We start from the raw sequence: 20,544 nt of genomic DNA on the forward strand, positions 1-20,544 counted from the left end.
ATAACTCCTACTTTTGATCTATTCATGGGGGTGGGGGGGGGGACGACACAAATAGCTGATCTAAACTTATTTTCAAAAATAGCACAACATTTTCTCTAACTTACAGCATCAATTTCTCCAAAAAACCAAGTAAAGCTATATTGTTTCTACATTTCAAGTCAGTCACACACACACACACACACACACACACACCCCTGATGGATCTGAATTATGATAGTGCCGTTTTTGTAACTAGGACAGTATTTTCAAATGTACTCAAGATTACTTTTTTCTCTTTCACCTATGAAGGAAGATAAATAACACACACCTCACCAAGAGTAACTGAATGTATCCCCAAAGACTAACTCTAATATCAGAAATGCTCTGTTGTCTCAGCAGCTTCCTTTGTTTCGACTTTTTAATTCTTTTATTTTAAAGGTCATTTAAAATATGCCTTCAACACAGTAATGATATCTTGCAGGCTGTCACTTCTAGCCTGAAGAGAGGCGGGCAATACATATATCAATAGCACACATACGAATACATACAGTCTCTTTCTCCATTATTTACCTCTCCCTACTGTAAGTAATAACTATGCCTTCCCACAGTTTATCTGTGCATGACTGGTTACCAAGGCCCTGAGATACAGGAACAGGGTCCATGCTGTGAGTAGGAAGTGGAGATGGTGGAACAGGAAATGGGTATTGCTTGGAAATCTGTTTAAAAGAGTCCGGAGGAGAGGATGAAAGGTCTTCTGAAGTCCTGTCAGAGCCAGAGGAAGTATAGAGAGGAGGAGAAGGAAGAGGAGGAGGAGGAGGAGGAGGAGGAGGAAAACTTGGGATACCAAACCCTATTCCCTTCTTCTAAGGCCTCGGGCAACCAGCTGAAGCAGTCAGGAATGGAGAGTCATAAGGGTATCATGGAAGGAGGGGGCACTGCGCAAGACACACTATCCCTCACACTGCATGTTTGTTCTTTCAAACAATAGGTCTGCTGGGTCCCCTGCTTTTTAACAAAGGAACATAAAAGCATGACAGGAATAGTGTTGCCTGTAGTACCTTGGGTTCTAGCTTGCAGGTACACACACCTGCACATCTGATACTTGTGCTACATCCCTTACTCAACCTGCATAGGTCCCCTTCACACACATCTACTGCCATATGGGATCTGCTTTCCTGTGGTGCAATCCCGCATGGCTGTTGTATGTGTGTGAATGCTGCAACTATCCTGAGGGACAGACCCAGTCAGCCCCAGCTACGTTATTGTGATATTCTTACTTACAGCTTGCGAGTCTTGAAAATTTGCTGTCTTGATATAGGGAGGCCCGCTATGACTTAAACTGAATTTTAAGGTGCAAATCTGAGAGTTTCTGTATCACATCAAAATCTCTGGTTGGCTGGGGCTTTTCACCTGAGCATTAATCCACCCCTGCTGAGCACATGCACATCTCTTTGGCTAACTAGAGCAATATACCACACAAGGTGCAGAGGATGTCTGTGTATATCAACAATTTAAACTCCAGTGCCTAGTTTTTCTTAGCTCAAGTGAAAGTTTTGGTAGACAGTTTGTAAAACCGAACAGCATATCTGTATCCACACATACAAATATCTAATGAGCTTTCACCTAGCTCTGCAAAACCATTTTGCCATTTCAGCTAGCACCACAAAGCTGACGATATCATAAAACCATTTTGCAATACCAAGTGATAACTAGTGTATTCTAATTGCTATAGCCTTCATGCTCTCAAATTACCTACAAAGGTACATGTAATCATGCCAGTAACAGTAGGAATAGCTGCTCTGGAGGCAAAGGGCCAGACAGATGACAATGAACTTAGGCTGATATTCTAATTAACACAATTAAACAAATTCCCCAGTTATGGATTTAAAAGATTCCCCATGCATCTGACCTTTCTCACAAATGTTAAGGTTGCTTGTGAAATTCAAACTGATCCCATGTTAGTCAGTCTCCCCAGTATTCAATTTAGCCCACGACTTTTCCTATATTTGTTCTGTGTTGTACTAAATTTCTTTTTATCTGAGTATGATACAAAATTCCCATAAGTCAATTTTTAAAGATCACGGCTTTTCTACATAGCTGTTCAAACCAGTGTTGTGCATTGCAGTCGACAGCCATGATCTCTATGTATCTTTAGCTAACCAGAAAATAACTTTTTTCTGTCCCAACAATCAGCCAAATTGCTGCCAAAGTGGTGTTGACAGCAAGCAAGCTAGAAGGGCTGCAAGGTGACATAATAAATTTCAGAATGCAGCACAGAAACTGCTGTTTCTGCACAGAAACAGAACCTAGCAACTCTATTCAGATTTACATTTTTAAAAACAACTGGGGAGATGGTGTGGAAACAAAGCAAAGGCTAAGATCTGGTTTGTAAAAGTCAAACTAGAGTAGGACCATCAATCCTGATTTGCCGTAGGTCTTGAAGACAGTTCTCCAAGGTCCCAGGCAGAGGTCATTCTCTGTTCTCCTACAAGAAATGTTTAATAGGAGAGGGCAGGATTCAAACATGCAGCCCCCTATGTGAAGCGCATGCGTCCAGCCACTGTGAACTCTCTCTTTCTTAATACTTTTATTAAAGAAAGGAAGATAAATGTTAGTAACACAATGAAACCGTTTGGCAAGTAAATACAAAATTATTACTTATTGAATATAAACACATGGGTTTTGTTTTACCATAGCTCCAAACATCGGTTTGATGTGTGAACTTTCGGTAATGTATACACTCAAGAGCCATCCACTTAATTGGCATCTAGTGTGGAAGAAAGAGAGAAAGTAAAACCAATTAGAAAAGAAAATTACATTATTCGACTAAAGGTCTCCAAAATCCAGGCAAATATCTAGGTTTACAGATTCACCTTTCAGAAGCAACGTTTCGATTTGCTTACCTGCAAGATTAGACTAATCTAAGGCTGGATACCAGATGCTAGAGCTAGCTAGCTCGTTTGAAATATTCTTTTATACACTGCAAACACCAGCCCCAATTTTAATTCCATGTCCTCCTTTGAACCCCCACATGAAAAAGGATGTCTTGCTGTATTTGGACACCTAATCTGTGGGCATAGGGTCAGGCAGAATCCCCTGACTGGCAAAAAATGTTCAGATTTCCTGGGGTATGTATGTATGTATGTATTTATTCATTTCTATACCACCCAATAGCCGAAGCTCTCTTCGGTTATCAGAACTACAGCTAGAAATAATAATCCCAATCCAGCTACAGATACACTTTTAAAGCAGTTATATGATTGATTAGTTGTGTTGCAGTGGGAATGTGCATTCAAAGGAAAATTCAACCGAAGAGATTGCAGTGTGGATAGATATCCTCCATAGCTCCTGTTGAGGACCCATGCTGCAGCAGGAGCCCAGTGATCAGCCCCCTAGAGTTGCTCCTCCTCCATCATCGCAATCTGCTTGTTCACCTGCCCCTCGCTCTGGCCCAGACAACGGTGGCGGTGAGAAGGAGGAGCAGCAGATGCTGCTGCCTACTTGCTCACTGGTTCTCTGCCTGACAAGTAACAAGTGGTAGCGATGACGAGAAAGAGGAGGGCGAGCAGCAGCAGCTGGGGACAACGGTGGTGAGAAGGTAGAACTCACTGACGGAGGGGGCCTGGGGAGAGTTTCTTGCCTAAGGGCCCTCAAAAACCTGAAGCCACACCACATACTTGGATGCACCTTTTTGGATGCCCATCTGATTTATGTCTGAGGTTCCTGATCCAACGAGTGATATTAACACAATTAAACAAATTCCCCAGTTAATTGCCCTCTTTAATGAGCTTCCGCTGCACATGAAAAACGTGGTTGTTCAGGCAGGCATTTGGGTGGGTTAGGGTATTTTTTAGAAAAATGATGTTTTTACTGTGGAATTTTATTGTTTTAAACTGTTTTGTTATATATTCTGTACATCGCCCAGAGTGGCTGGGTGACCAGCAAGATGGGCAATTAATAAATTTAATAAATAAAGAAATAAATAAAATTAAAATGTGCGCATGCAGAAGCCTGTTTATGCAACCACATTTTCTCAGCTGCCTTGGGGTTGAGGATGTTCAGTAGGGAACAAGTGTATTTCCTCTATTGTACTAGGTGTTTTACTGATGTGCATGTACGTTCCTCTGTATTGGTGAAACACCACGCAGACAAAAATCTTGGTATAACTATATGCACAGTACTTGCTTTTTGTGCAGTATTTATCAATGTGCATATGCATATATTCATAATGTGTGTGCGTATATGTGGAGGGGAATGAGGAGAGACACAAGGGAAGAGAAAGAACTGGAAGCCACAGGAAACTGCAACGTGCACGTGCTCCGCATAAAAGTCAGAATTTAAATAAACAATAAACAAAAACAAACAAACAACCCAAGAATGGAGGATTTCTAATGCATCAGTTCCATTTTGGAAATGAGTCCAGACAATTCAGAACTCCAAAATCCAGGGAGAAATTCTGACAAGAAGGTTGGAAGCATTTTTAGTGTTCAGTGGCATGGAACTGCACTCAAACAGGTTTTGGAGGGAGGACTCTATGGATGATTCCCTCAGCTCATGGTCAGAGTTTTCCTGCTCACCATATTTGGGACTTGCTATATGCCAGAGTTAGCATGAGCTGAGGGTTCCCTTGAGTGATGGCATGGAACTTCCCTATATTCTGCAACTCTAAGGAGCGTCTCCATGTTTCAACTACCTTTCCAGCATATGTAAGTCTAAACAATGCTAAATTGATATTGGAACTACTATATGAATGTTAGTAAGCAATGAATAAACATTAATGGTTTATTTTATCAGTAATAATTATATACAGCTCTATTTATTAAATGCTTTGGGCCCCAATCCTATGCATGTTTAGACAGAAAAAGCCCTACAAACCTCCAGCATTCCCCAGCCAAGCATGGAGTTGTAGGGCTTTTTCCATCTAAACATGCATAAGATTGCAGCCTTAATCTTCTATCTCTCTGTGTTGGGGCTCTGCCATGAGGAATCCTGGAATGAATGGATGCTTTTACTGTGAGGTGGTGTGCAAAGTTTTGGGAAACATATGTACAAACTAACAATATTGTCTATAACTGTGCATGTTGCATATTTTTCTTCTTTGCCTGCAGGAAACCAGCAGAGACATGTGCAGAGCAAAAATAATCTTCAAAGCCCACAGTCTTGAATTCAGTGATGGCACTGGTAATGCACCAGAATAGTGATGTGTGAAACCCATCCTTTAGTTTTCATGGAGTTTGTTGCTTTTCTGCCCCTGGCCTAGGATAGCTGTGGAAACTCTATGGAAGAGATCTTTGTTTTAAGGAACCACGACCATACATTGGATGTGTGCATCAGAATGTGCATAGGAAGGATTAGGAATGAGCCTGCAAAGTGGTTACCATCTAGGACTTAGGGTTCTAGGTATTCCATGCATTCAGTGGGATGTACATCTGAATGCTCATTCCATAACAATTTAAACTTCTCATTTGTTTGTGCAAGTGCTTCCACATCCAACAACTAGCTTGTCTAAGAGTGTGTCCTCCTGGTTTTATTAGATATCCATAGTGAAAGGTAGAGCAGATCAACCTTTCTTGTCTGCAAGAAGAGGCATTCCCCTTCTTCCCCATTGTTATTTAGAGTTGGAGTTACATCCTGAAAGCAGGCACAAAACATTTATCTCTCAAAAGTGTGGTGCTGGAGCCTAAATCAATGAGACATGCCCTTGAACCAAAAAACTCTCTATTATTATTATTATTATTATTATTATTATTATTATTATTATTTCACATATTCAACACAACAAATGTGGCACCCCAGCTGTGGAATGAGCTCCCTAGAGAGGTTTGCCTGGTGCATATGTTGTTCTCCTTCCGGCACCAGGTGAAGACCTTTTTATTCTCCCAGTATTTTAGCATTTTAACTTCCTAATCTTTTAGCTCTGGTCTTTTAAGTCTGTATTTTAAATCTCTGCATACTGCTAGGTTTTATTCTGGTTGCACTGTTATACTGTGGTTTTAAGCTTTCATATTTTATATTGTTTTATGCTGCACTCCGTGGTTTCAGTTTTTGTGAGCCACCCAGACAGCTGTGGCTATTGGGCAGTATAGAAATGAAAACAAACAAACAAACAAACTGGTGTTTAAAAAAACAGGCTCTCAGATTGGGTCTTAGTGAGACCTGGCACAAATTAAACCCTGCAGACAGAAATAGAGATGGATGGACATGAGCACCGAGGACGGTGCATTGTGTTATGACTGACTTGGTGGGAGATGCTATGAAAACAGAACCTTGCTTCATGAGAACACTAGGTAAACAAGAAGATCTAGCTTAAAAACTTAAAAAGGCTTAGTTACATAAACCTCTTTTTAATCACTTATGATTATATTCTGTTATACATAATATAATGAATAAAAACAGATGGAGGACTGAGGCTCTTTCAAATCTAGTTTATCAACTTATAACACCCACCTTACCACCATCAGCACTGTACTCTTTCTCATCACCTTCCAGCAGCCTAGCCAGGCCAAAGTCTGTGATTTTCACATGATTTGGTGATTTCACCAAAACATTTCGGGCTGCCAAGTCTCGGTGAACCAATCGCCTCTCTTCCAGGTACATCATACCCTAAGAAGCAAAAACATTACAAAAAACAACAATTTTTCAGTATAATTAGGCTTATGCAACATATCTGCATGATACATACCTTATGAAGCATTCCAAGTAATTATCAATGGTATTCCTGCTACTGCCAAATGACCACCATCCTTTTAAAATTTTCGGCTTCATTGTCAAAGTGAGCTGTTAGAGCTATTGTACATATAGCTAAAAACTCCTCATAGGAAACTATACATGGCCCCTTTGCCCTCCTTCCAGTTTTGCATGAAGGACACCATGGGCCATTTCGGACAAAACAGTGCATGTTCACTTGGTCATTGTTTGAAGCAGTTTCTGTAATAACATATATGTGCATGAAGCATTTATCCATTTAGCATTTTATCAAGAACAATCCCCATCAATCTGGGGTGGTGAATCTTAGGCTTGGCGTCCCAACATGGCCCTCCAGAGGTCTTCAGATGGTCATACTCCCTTTCCTTTTCCCCCCAACTACTAATCCCTCCTGACTCACTCAATTTTTATACCGTGGAATAGTTTCAGCTGAATTGTAATGCATGAACAAGGCCACAAAAGTAGGCCATCGTTATCCTACAAAGAGTGCCATCAAAACAGATAAGAGTTATTTTAAAAAGCCATAAATACCATTGTATCAATTTTATATCAGTCAGTTAGCTGAGATTCTGTGGTACTAAGTTAATTGCCTAAAGACAAAATAATTTATTGAATTTCTAATGTCCTAGTTCAGTAGCTTGTCACAAGACTACCTGCCTTCAACCTTGTTTTTCATTAGCCTAGGGCGCAATCCTATGCAGGTTTAGATAGAAAAAAGTCCTACAACTCCCAGCATTCCCCAGTCAGAAAAATCTCCTGCAGCTGGCTGGCTGGCTGGGAAACACAGGGAGTTGTAGGATTTTTTCTGTCTAAACATGCACAGGTTTGCAAACTTGGTGTTTTATTGTGAATTTTGTGTGTGACTGTGTTTGTGTGTGACCCTGAATTCCTTGCCAGAAATCCAACACTGCTTCTTTTAGCAGTTAATCTTTTCAGTTGTGACTGAATAGGAAATCATTGCTCAATGTTTTTACAGATATATACTTTTTATTATTAAAGGATTTTTCAGTAGATGTGTGTGTGTGTGTGTGTGTGTAGGTGAAATGTTCTACAAAAATAGGACAATAACTGCAGAGTTATCGAGAACGTTTTCATTAGCCCAGCCCAGCATAGAGAATTGAACAAATCTTCATATTAATGACTTCATTCCAACATTACTTGCAGACAAGAGGTGGATGCATGGGAGGGGCATCTCCGTAAACATAGGAAAGGAAGGGATACCATGATGAATAAAAAGGATCTGGTTTGGCCACAGCTTTGGGTTTGTTTTTCTGACAGAGCAAGTTCCCAACTCATTGATGCCATGGCTGTATATGGAGTGGTTCTGGATGGTATCCAATTAACTCTTCCTGATGGCAAAACTGCTTCTATCAGTGAAATGGGGAGGAGGGTGATTTCTCCTCTTCCCTGCAGCCCCCTCTGTGCCCTCAAAATCTCCTCCAGAAGATTCTGGGGGATCTTCCAGGACAGAGGTGATTTGAGGGGTAACAAGGCTGCTGCACGCAGAAGGTGAGATGGGAGAGGGCATCTGTATGTACAGTGCTGGATCTCACCTTGTGATTTTTCCCCCCTAGTTCACAAATACCACACAGGCAGCCAGAATAATAAATGTAAATTGGTCTTTATGCAAAAGGTTCCTTCTGCTCATTAATAAATTGGCCCAGTAACATTCTGGAGTCAGGGATACTATTCTGATTCATTAATGTATTGATCTCTTGATAAACTTGCTCCCAGAGTTTGGTAACTGTTTAATACTTAAAACACACAAGGCAAATTGGAGTGTTCTTTATGTAAACAACTTTTTATATCACCTTCTGAGATAAACAGTCCCCATCACAGCAGCAGCTCACTGAAATAAGAGCTGGAAAGATGCTCACTCAGGCCTCCTCATTGTGTAGTCATGAGATCTCTAATGGCAGAAACTGATCTGAAACCATCTTAGGATAGCCAGATGGCAAAGTGATCATAACATGGCAGCAGGTGAATTTAGTGGGAATCCTTAACTATTTACCATGAGAGGCTCTGGACACATCTTGTTGTTGTTTTACCTGGGCTGTCAGCTTAATTGAAGGATAAATGTGCAAAATGCCCCAGGACTCGGCCACACACATCACCACTGTGACCTTGAGCATGTTATTTTAGCATATGTGCCTCAGTGCATATTTTATAATATAAGGACCAAAGCATTCCCATTTCACAAAGCTGTTAAAAATTAAAAGTACCAATGCAATAAAATAACTCAAGATTTATTCTAATAGAAAACATAGATGCATGAGCATGAGAATGGGAAAATCCCAGTGACCATAAAACCACTTGATTTTAACAAGGAGGGTTTTTTTTGCGGGGTGTGTGTGTGTGTGTGTGTGTGTGCGTGAAATTGACATGAAAGTTCTTGAAAAGTGTATATAGGACACTCTGCATAAACTGCTCCTGTTTTGCTTTTATTGCAATAGATTTTGCAACAATTGACAGTGAAGAGGGTTTGAAGCACAGCCACAAAAATTCTTTGGGCGTAGAATACACAACATTATTTTTCAAATGGGCTTTAACTGTCCGAAGCAAGCACATTCTCTCCAGCCAATTGCAAATCAATGCCGCTGGCTGTTAAACATCAGAGCTGTAGAACACTGAAGGATTAACAGTTTCTGACATCAAACCAAGAGCAGTAAAAAAGAAAAGAAAAAGGGACAAGTAAATCATAAAGGGTCAAATGATTATGAGCCATATACTGGGCATGCTATAAAACAGTAGATTGCTTTAGACGGCCCCTGGGTCAAGCACAAACATTAACATGATAGAAATCCAAACGAGTGGAGGCTCTGAAGTCTAATTAGGCTGCAATCCCCCCGACCTTCTCCAGTGTAAGTCCCATGGAAATTAACAAGTGCTGAGTTAGTAGTAAGAATGCTGTAGTTAATAACTATGGAGGACTAGAATTTCCAAAATGAAACTGAACTTTTCCTTTGCCCCTCCATCATCCTTCCTTCCTTCCTTCCTTCCTTCCTTTCTCTTTCTTTCTTTCTTTCTTTCTTTCTCTCTCTCTCTCTCTCTCTCTCTCTCTCTTTCTTTCTTTCTTTCTTTCTTTTAAACATGTCTTGTTCCAGTACAAGCAATATTCCTTGACCCTGGTTTATAACTATTAACTTCTCCATTCAAGAGGTTTACAGAATGATCAGAACAATTATATATACATTGCTTCATTTTATCTATGCAATATGATACGTTCCTAAGTTCTAGCTATCTGAATCCAAACATGCAAGAAGATGGCACAGTTATGTTTTGACAATAAATAGCATTATTCAAAGCATCTCACAATTTTTAATTCAGCAGAGAGGCTAATACCCCACTCTACAATTTGGACCATTGTGCCCACACGAATGACCAAATTATTGTAGAGTGAGCTCTTTTCACCCCCAAATAGCTAGAACATTGGTATCATTTGTCAAGGTGGTAAGGAGGATTTTGCGGCATACCAGGAGCAGAAGTGTGGAAAAATGTGTGACAAAATATGTGGTAATATGATAATCTGTATGAGGTGAGAGTTGCTCCTCAATAGCTTTCAAGAAACTGCACATCGGAGGTGTTCATGAGGTTGGTGAAAACAAGGGCAGGTTTTTGATGTTCTAGAGATTGGGGATATAGTCCCCAACTGGGAAGGGGGTCAGAGAATGGGGAAACCCCCTATTAACAGATGAGGCAAGTGAGAATATCAGATGCTCCCAAGGCCACCCAGAAAGGCCACAAGTGGGTTGGGAAGTCATCCAGACCCAAGCCAAACACACTGGCTCCAAATTCCACCACAGCAGAAGAGAACACTGCACTAGCACTGCTGTCACATGGCTGGCAAAAGACATCCTGCCACCTCAGAACAGAGCAGCAAATGCTGCTTCCCACAGTGCACTGACCGACTGGCTCCACGCTTTGTGCTGCTGCTCCTTGTCCAGTTTTTGCGGCCGCCGTGGTGCCAGAGGCACTCCCACAAACTCTCTGAAGCCACCTCATCCCCCCAGTGCCTTGCTCAGAAGAACAGTGAGGCATGGGGACAATGGGCTGAGATAACCCTGGAAAGCCTTAGGAGTGCTGCTGGCTGCTTTGCCATGATAGGTTTAAACAGTGTTTTTGCCATCACAGCAAAGCAGTACTGTAGGCAATCTCTGGGCCAACCTTAAAACACAATGCCTTGCTCTAAGAGCCTTTCCTCATGATGTCATGCAAGGCACTGGCATGACACCTAGGAATATTGGGCATGAGCGTCATTGGCCACTTTGCTGCAGCAGCAAAAATGCCAGAAGCTGTAAAACATTAAACTGTATTACCACTGCAGAAAAGCATCAGCCCTGTGGCCTTCCTAGGAAAGCAGTAACCACTGGCTAGCTTGTCTGGGCCCCACTCCCAGCTTTTTCTCCACCCCTGAAGGGTGGGGGTGAACAGGCCAATGGGCAGGGATGGGCGTGGACAGACAGGCCAACAAGCAAGGGCAAACAAACTGACAGGTTGGGTGGACAAGCCGATGGGTGGTGGCAGACAGGCCAACAGGCAGGTGGCCTGTGGGTGACCTTCCTGGTGATCCAGCAGTAACAGATGGCCACCCCTCCCAACCTGGTGCCTGAGGCAAGGGGCTCACCTTGGCTCATGGCAGGGCTGGCCTTTGTGTTTTTGCATTGTGGTTTCTTACCGCAAAGGCTTGGGTTTGGTTTCTGTATGGTTGAGTTTTGCAGGATTGTGGCAAATAGTAAGCACTTTAGGACTGTCTCTCCTCTTATGAACAGTCACAGTAAACTACACATTGATTTTTCTCAGCATCCTATTAAAGTGGTTTGTGGGTGGCTGAGCATACACAATATATAAACAAAAGCATTGGTTTATATTAAAACCCAAATAATATTGGTTAAAACGAAATGAAGCTGGGGAAGGAAGTGTAGGATACCTAATGGTGTTCATTCGAGATGTAGAATTTGGATATATATTTTCCTGGGTGCTTCATTTGACCTTTTCAAGCCTGATAGACATAGCATTATGCCTCACTCTCTATAAGAAGCGTTAAGCACCATAAACAAACTATGAATTTTACAGAATGAAAACAATATTTAAGAACTACAAGCCATATTCCCAATGCAACAGAAAATCATAATAATGGATGGCTGTTCCTAAATGACACTGGAGGAGAGTTCATACTTTCATCCTTCTTGAAATCCCATTTGTGTGGTAGAGCATCACCTTTGCGTCCCACTTTGTGTATATTTCAACATGTATGATGTTGGGCGCGCGGGCACACACACACGCGCATATCTCTGCCGACATCCAATTCCCGAATAGGTAGCCCAGTCCTCTCCACATATTCATTTGTACACTCAATGACCATCCGCACAGGGCCTCTACTGGTCAACAAATTAATGTGTGTCTGTGGAATCAGGATTGCACCTGCTGGCCCTGACACCAGCCTTCCTATATTCATGGTCCCATTTGCACAGATTCACAACCTGTGAGCCATATCTTCCACTTTTGCAGGGCATGGATCATATCCTGCCTACTTGTACAAACGGATCCTTGTCTGCATGGAGGGCAGGGCCAATGGGCAGGAAACAGATCTCTTCTTCACACGTTTGTTTGTACACCCAGAGACGACTGCACAAGGTTACCTGATATCAGAAACGCACCCTGGCCACGTGTTATATCACAAGTTCAGGCACACACTTATTGTTCCACCAGACATAAATAAGATTTCAAGATGTGTGTCCTTGTAAACTGCTCCAATAACTACTTTCACATGTATCTCTCTGTTATAAGGCTGGACAAAAACAGCAGACGCCTGCTCACACATTGCTTCCACTTTACCCAAGACAACCATTTATCTCTTTATGACATTTTTGTCCTGTCCTTCCTCAGGGGAGCATACATGGTTCTCTGTTCTCACAACAACCCTGTGAAGTAGTTGAAGACAGTGGCTGTCGCACAACGATGGATTTGAACACAGGTCTCTCTGGTAACACTCTGACACTCCAGTCACTACACCACACTATGGCAATAACAGTAGTACCGTATCACATTGTTTGTAATGGATGCAGCTGGCTCAGCTCTACACCAGGCTCAAAATGGCATGAGTACTGCTTAAAGCTCCCTCTGGAATTGCCTCACTGACTATGAAAATCTTCCCATAGCTGCAAGAGATTTTTAAAGGGCCAGAGGCCATTTTTACAACCAAAGTCTTTTCCTTGATGGGCCTTGAATCATTCCTTTAAGGTGACTAATCTTTTGGTTTGCTAGTTCTTCATGTTTAACAGCAGTACATCACCAGGAACAGATGGCGTTCACCCAAGAGTCCTGAAAGATATCCTAATATGAGACTACTGATTTATTTAATTCCTCATACATAATTTCTTACTAGCAGTAGCTTCTTTACCACATGAAAGCAAATCAATTTAAATCAGCGTGTTTGAAAAAGGGCCCATCTGTACCAGAAAGTAAAGAGCCTTAAACCTAACTTCATTCATGATAAATGATAAAATTGCCTCCTCCCCTTTTTGACAGGGCTCATATGTCTTTAACAATTACCTGACAAGAAGAACGTCAGCAGCTAAGGAGTTGCCCCATCACTTCACTACACACCTATGGGCCACGGCAAACACTACCTTTGACTTCAGTGGAAGACCTAAGCACAAGCTTACCTTAACCATAGAAATAACTGAACCTTAAAAGAGCTTAATGTTGGCTGCATCATATCCTAGGAAATTTGATACACATCTTTACTGAGGGATGCACTTAGTGTCACGATTCCCTTAGCACCCACTTCACTTCAATGCCCAAACATGCACAGATGAGAAGCTTCAGTCTACAGCTTTTAATCCATTACTTCACAGGGTCATACAACTGCAAATTCTCAGAGAAACTCTCTGTCTGCAAGGAATGCCTTCAGGAGATCCAAACTGAATTTACAAGAGTTGCCTGCCATTTGAAGAGGGAGGCGGTCTCGCTAGCCTAACTTGAGGGGGGGGGAGGTCCCTCTCTTCTTGTGAGGCCTCTAAGTGCAGCTTCTCACGCAAGGCCAATCGGGTAGACCATCTAAGTTCCATCCCTGCCTTCTCCCTCTTTGCTCTGTGCCTGAGCCTGGCATCTATTAGGTCAACCTCCTGTTCACTGCCTCTCATGGGGAGGGGGTGAGGGGGGACCTTCAAGCTCAGCCATCTGTATGTTTGTAACCTGAGAAGCAGGCCTACTCATATCTGGACTAGCCTGTGAAAACACCTCCCCCATGTCTGATGGTTCTCCTTCAGAATCTGAACTGCTATTCCACTCCCTGTGCTCAGAAACACCCCTGACACTTAGGGAGTCTTTCCTAAAAGGTCTGTTGGGGTGAGAGAACAGTTATGCCATGGGAAATAAATTAACTGAAAAATGAAGGGCTCCTTTCCATCAAGGAGGATGCCCAGTGCCTCTCAGTCTCTGCGTGATCCATTGTCTGGACATGCCTCTTTCCAATTAACCTTCCAATTGGGGGCTGGTAGTACTGCTGTTTCTGTGCATTAAGTATCATTAAATCATTCCTGAAGCAGAATTACCTACCCTCAGAAGAGTGACTCATGCAGGGGGGGGGCTCCTCTGGGGGGCAGGTAGTTCTTCCTCTTACACAATCTTACAGTAAACCTTCCCCAGTGTGCACCTTCAGCTTTAAGTCAGAATAAAATGCACCTCAGCTTCCAGAAATTGAGGAAATACTGACTTTGGGTTTTGTCCTCTCTACCTCCCACCCTCCCTTCCATGTACTGGCACCAAAGAATCTACTAAATGTTGCCCATTTATCATGAGACATTATGAGCAAAAGGTAAGTGCCCCAGGTGTTAAAACCACACATCTGTTTTCTACCACTTGCCTTGTAGCTCACATACTTGAATCAGCTCGACCTTGCAACTGGTAACCCCCCTCATCACAATCACTGCAAGATTTACCTTGCTGAGGATATCATTACAAGGGCAATTACTGTCAAAATCCTCTAATGTTGAATCATTCTTGGAAACGGAGCCTAAACCCATTAAGAAGCCAAGCAGACCTTACTACAAGCTGTAACAAAAGGCATGCAGAGGAGGTCTCTCTGGAATCTTAGCATGAACAGGAATAACCTATATCGATGTAATGTAACACTTCTGTATGGAGATAAATCTACAGCTCCTGTTTTGTTTTCTGATGTGTAATTACACCTTCATAAGCAATAGAGCCAAAACACGCCTCTGGAAATCCTCCCCTGCCATTTGATACCTGAAAGGAACAAATGGCTGCCCAACACTCCCTTTTTAAAATATCCTTCACACATGGATTGCCATTATTCTGGAGGAAAGACTAAGCATAGTAACCAAGAAACAGGCAGGCAGAAATGAGAAGGGGGTGTGGATGTGAATTTCCTCCATAGAAACTCAGCCATCTGTGAGACAGGAGCCATCCCTTGTTCATTCCAATCCACATCAGGACCATTGGCTAGCTGAACATTAGGCCAGGTTTCCTCCTGTGGCATGACAGGTACTTTAGAACTGAGAGGTACCTTATGAATCTCGTAACTGCTGTTTAACAAAAGACCTGTGTAAGAGGGAAACAGATGCTCTTCCGATGCCTGTGGGGAAATCCACCCTCACATATATAGTCTCATATTCAGTTTCCTTTGCAAACACCATGTACTGGCATTCAGCCATATGCTCACAATTCTGGATCTAGGGCTCCATCACGTGGAGCTTTTATCCTGCAATTGAGATGGCTCCTTCACGTACGTTTGCAGGCTCTTTACATGACTCTGTGACCCTGCTGTGACACTCCTGCACTAAATGCCCTTTGTTCCGTTTTTAAATAGATCACAGATAATGAACTATCAAATTACCCCATTGTGTTCCGCTTCAGTTTCCTCTGTGAAAAGAGTAAAAGTGGTAAGAAAAGGAGCGAGATCAATGAAAGATAATGGAGGACTCAGATGGGGGCAGCGGGGGGGGGCAGGAAACGCATGTAGAGGGAGTCAGTGGTGATCCTGCATTTAAAACAGAAGCAGAAAGCCCCGTTTTAAATGCAGGATTTTAGGATGGTGTAGAGATGCCCCTAGACATGTGAGGATCTGGAACCTAGTGTTGGAGTTATAATACTTTTAAAGGAACAAAAATAGTTACCATATGATATTCCTCACAACATTTCACAGAGGAAATCAGGGATATGCTTTCAAACAGCCTTACTCTCATACAAAGATTCAGGACTGTCCCTGCCACAAGACTCGGTGAGCCTCCTGCCTCAGATGGTGGATTGGGCAGGTTGGTGAAATGAGCATGCCTGCCAGCACCTGCCTAATTTGGTTCCCCCCACTGCAGCCATCCTACTTTGGAGCTGAGCAGGACCTCAGCCCCAACTTTAAGATACTGCTGCCAGAACTGGGTACGCTGCGCTGGTAGGATAGGTGGAGGGTGTGCCTGACCAGTGACCACCAGCATTGGCGAGGGAAGGTGCACATGTAGTATGGGTGTGGCTGGCAGCCCAATTTGGGGGCAGGCGGTTGCCTTGCCTTGCCTTGCCTATAGGGCAGCTTGGCTTGGGCTGGAAAGGTTTGCTCTCAATAGCCTGTCCTAAACTGATTTAAAAGCCCAGAGGGTGTTCTATTAATTAAAGATATATTTTTAAAAAAGTAGTTGCAGAGGACTGGGGGCTACATTCCTAGCCTAACCCCAGCATCATGGATTCTGCTTGGCTCCACCTCTAGACTTACTGATTCATTACACATATATCCTGCCTTAAGATGGCTGCCAATAGTAAAATACACGCTTCCATGCATTATTGTGTTCTTCTGCAAAGAAAAGGCCTACACATAATTAAGTCTGACCTGGTTATAAACCCTATTGACCTCAGTGGGACTTACTTCTGAGTAGCCATGTCCCACTGAGTTAAATGGGGCTTACTCCAGATCAGTGTATATAGGAAAGCAGATGGCATCTGGGGGGACATCAGATAGTCTGGATTTCTGGATCTGAGGTCAGAGTCAGTGCTCTGGACTTGGACCCAGCAGTTCGAGCTCCCCTCCCCCTCCTCTTGCAGCCGGCATGGAGAGAACCAAGGCTGCAAAAGCAATCTCAGAGGGAAGGTAAAGGGGGTGTCCCTGTGGGTGGGGAGGGGACCTGGGAGGCCCGCATACAAGGAATTCTCCAGCCTCCCCAGCCGCCTTCCCTCTCCCTCCCCGATACCTCAGCTAGATGGGCAAAAAAAGCTTATCTAGTTGAAATGCAGAGTGGGAGAAGTATGGGGGTGACAATCCTACGCTACAGTGGATGGCCATAAGCCTCCAAGTTTGGAGGCTTACGGCCATCCCCATAGGATTGCGCCCTTGATCGCTTATTTATTTCTGTAGAATTCTTTTTCCTTCCAACTGCCCAGGCTGATATATAGGACCAGGCTAGAATGACAGCTTTATTTTATCTTGGGCTAGACTGACAAATAAATGCAAGGGGAAGGAATTATCAAAGGGATGGGTGTTATAGGGCATCCACCCCTCTGCTCCACAGGGCACTTTCAAATAAACTGATGGCCTGGCTCAATGTCATTCAGGAGAAAACAATAACGTATCACAAGTAAGGACTGGTTTGGGGTCCATTACTTTCCATACACCCTCCAATCCTGGTGGCCACTGCCTCTTCTTGGTAGCCTGGAGAGGCACACTGTAAGGCACAATGTATGGAATCTGAATGCACAAGAGCAAAATTCAGCACTATCTTTTTTAGAATTTTTGGTAAATGTTGTTCTAGCCCTCATGTTTCCAGAGAAATGTCTGAAACCATTGCAGCCAGTGTCTACTAAAGTATCAGCAAGCGGTGGAGATTTGGGCTGGGACATTCCAGAGATCAGAGTATCTGCACAGAGGTTAAATACCAGTCCCCCACCAGTTTGGTTGCTAATATTTAAATTGTTGGTGAAGTGCCTATTATCCCTGGCAATACATATCTAAAGAGATTACACACAAAAGAGAACTGAACACCAGTAGAGTGTTGGTTCCAAAGGCAGCATGACAATAACCACCCCTTCATTCTGACCAGTTTTCTATTCGCTAGGGTAAAAATTAATTTCTCTCAAAATAAAGAAGGGGGGAAATGCTCTGCCAGCTTGAGGAAGTGTTAAGAAAAGGCAGAATGAACAGCTGAATCATCACAGATGCAGAACTGGAACTTTCAAGCACACCATTGCAAACTTGGAAGTATACTTTCCACTTTTTATCCCAATAATTTGAAGTTTACTTAATTAAGACTGCAATCCTAAATACATGTGAACTCCATGGGAATAGGAACTACCATCCTCCAGAAAAGCTCTGTCCTGTTGTCATGCAGTTGTACTATACATGAACCTTAAAGGGTATGCTCAAAGTTGCATTTCTTATATAATACGTTAGCCCCTTCCTTCTTTCTTAATTTCTCCCTTCCTTTCTATCCCACTTTGTTGGAGACACAGCTTTTATTTTAGCATTTACATAGCCATAGGGTAGGAAACACAATTCACCCGCTTAAAACCATTTGCCACAGAATCTCAAATTTACATACTATTATCATGCACAGTCCCAAAACTTTGGCTGCCAATAGATTGTGCAAAAGGGGCAGCATAGGAAAAAAACCAAACAAACCACAGGCATCAAAGGAAACTGCTGTGATGAAGTGCAGGGAAAAAGGAAACTGACAATGCTGGCTGAACTCTGGAGCAGTGACAAAATGAGGGAGGAAGAACAGACAGGGAGCACTCCCTAGAAGAACTGGCCCCTAATTTGAGCACATTATTAAGAAACCATTAGAAATACAGGGTGGAATCCAATGTTACATGGGCGGACTTCTGCTCGTGTGACAGAACTTTCTCCTCACCTTCCCCATCAGCCTTCCTGCGTGCTCCCAACATCTACTCCAGAGGGTCCGCCCAACCTCAGGAGCAGATTTTGAGGGTGCATAGGCCACTGCATGGGGAGGGAAAATTGCCCACTCCCCATTCTGATGGAAGAGGTTCCATCAGCAGAAGTATTTAATTGGATACACACACTAAGTTAAGTTCAGGAGGGCTCTGGACAGGGGTGAATGCTCCTTCCTTGTTCTCCTTGACCTCTCAGCGACTTTTGATACCGTTGATCACAGTATCCTCCTGGACCGCTGGAGGGGTTGGGCACTGGAGACACCGTATTGCGGTGGTTCCAGTCCTTCCTCTCCAGCAGGTACCAGAGGGTAGCACTGGGAGAGGAGGTTTCGGACCCGTGGCCGCTCACTTGTAGGGTGCCACAGGGTTCCACCCTCTCCCCGATGCTATTTAGCATCTATGTGAAGCCGCGGGGGGCTATCATCAGGAGGTTTGGGGTGCAGTGTCATCAATATGCGGATGACACGCAGCTCCACCTTTCATTCAAATCTTCACCAAGGTTGGCTGTAGAATCCCTGTCCAAATGTCTGGAGACGGTGAGTGGCTGGATGGGGGGGAATAGGCTGAAGCTGAACCCTGACAAGACCGAGGTGCTTTTGGTGGGAGACAACAGGAGGCTGGGGGATGTTGACCTGGTACTGAATGGGGTACAGCTACCCTTGAAAGACCAGGTCTGCAGCCTGGGGGTCATTTTGGACTCCCAGCTGTCCATGGAGGCTCAGGTGTCAGCGGTGAGCCGGACAGCGCTGTATCAACTCCATCTGATACGGCGGCTGCGCCCCTTCCTTCCCGACCATCTGCTCCCATCGGTAGTACATGCCCTGGTCTCCGCTCGTTTAGACTACTGTAATGTGCTCTACGTGGGGTTACCCTTGAAGATGGTTCGGAAGCTGCAGCTGGTACAGAACGCGGCGGTTCGCGTGATTAAAGGCGGCCGCCGGCGGGATCACATCACTCCAGTGCTGAAGGAGTTGCACTGGTTACCAGTTGTTTTCCGGGCCAAATTCAAGGTGTTGGTTTTGACCTTTAAAACCCTATATGGTTCAGGCCCAGCCTATCTTAAGGAGTGCCTCCAGCAACACCAGACAGGCCGCTTAACAAGATCAGCCTCGGATGGCCTTCTCTCTGTCCCATCAGCCAGGACAGCTAGACTGGTGGGGACGAGGGAGAGGGCCTTTTCTGTGGTGGCCCCCACTCTGTGGAACTCCCTCCTCCTCCACCATGCCCCCTCTTTAATGAGCTTCTGCTGTGTATTAAAAACATGGTTGTTCAGGGAGGTATTTGGGGTGGGTTAGGGTATTTTAGAAAATGTTTTTATTGTAGAATGTTTTAAACTGTTTTATTATATGCTTTGTACATCGCCCAGAGTGGCTGGGTGACCAGCCAGATAGGCGATTAATAAATTTAATAAACAAATAAATAAATAAAGTAACATAACAAATAGCAATAGTGTTATTATCTCAAAGACAAATAATAACCAAGACTCCAAAAATAGCTACTCATTCTAAATATGAAAACATGTGTTTTAAAATCAGAGGCCATATATGCAAGCTGTAGAGATGATGAAACCGATTACATCAGAATGAGAAATGGATATACCCAAAATGTTAAGAGCAAGGCCAGTTTCTTGACAACGGGATATTATTTGTTCAACAGCAAATATAATGATAGCGTGCAATCTTTTTCATTTTTCCCTGTGTTGTAAAAAATGAGTGCTATACACTGTAACTTTGGCACTGTATGATGGACTGGAAAAACTAGATAAAATAACAAAAAAAATAAAACCAGAGGGATGATTATGGATTATCAGAGGAGCAAAAATGCCTCTGTACCACCACGATCTTGTAATTCTGTTCTTTAAAGGAGCCAGGAGCACCATTGTTTTAATGATTCAGAGTTATAATCTACCCAGAAGTGAGATAATGCAGCTTTCCCGAAACATTAACCACATGCAAGAGGCTT

The 20,544-nt window shown here is 43.2% G+C and overlaps 1 protein-coding gene across 1 annotated transcript in view; it reads right to left on the reverse strand.

The window, feature by feature from the left end:
• ERBB4 (erb-b2 receptor tyrosine kinase 4) overlaps positions 1 to 20,544 on the reverse strand; it is a 719,874-nt gene that overhangs the window by 52,931 nt on the left and 646,399 nt on the right. Inside the window, exons 21-22 of the mRNA XM_084807761.1 lie at positions 6,427 to 6,582; positions 2,671 to 2,746 (exon numbers count right to left, since the gene is read on the reverse strand). Of these exons, the coding sequence (XP_084663887.1) occupies positions 2,671 to 2,746; positions 6,427 to 6,582 (232 nt within the window). The remainder of the gene's footprint in view (positions 1 to 2,670; positions 2,747 to 6,426; positions 6,583 to 20,544) is intronic.

Source organism: Heloderma suspectum, chromosome 1 (assembly GCF_057233095.1).
Source record: "Heloderma suspectum isolate Gila_16-S chromosome 1, 16-S_ref, whole genome shotgun sequence".
In the NCBI taxonomy this organism is placed as follows: domain Eukaryota; kingdom Metazoa; phylum Chordata; class Lepidosauria; order Squamata; family Helodermatidae; genus Heloderma; species Heloderma suspectum.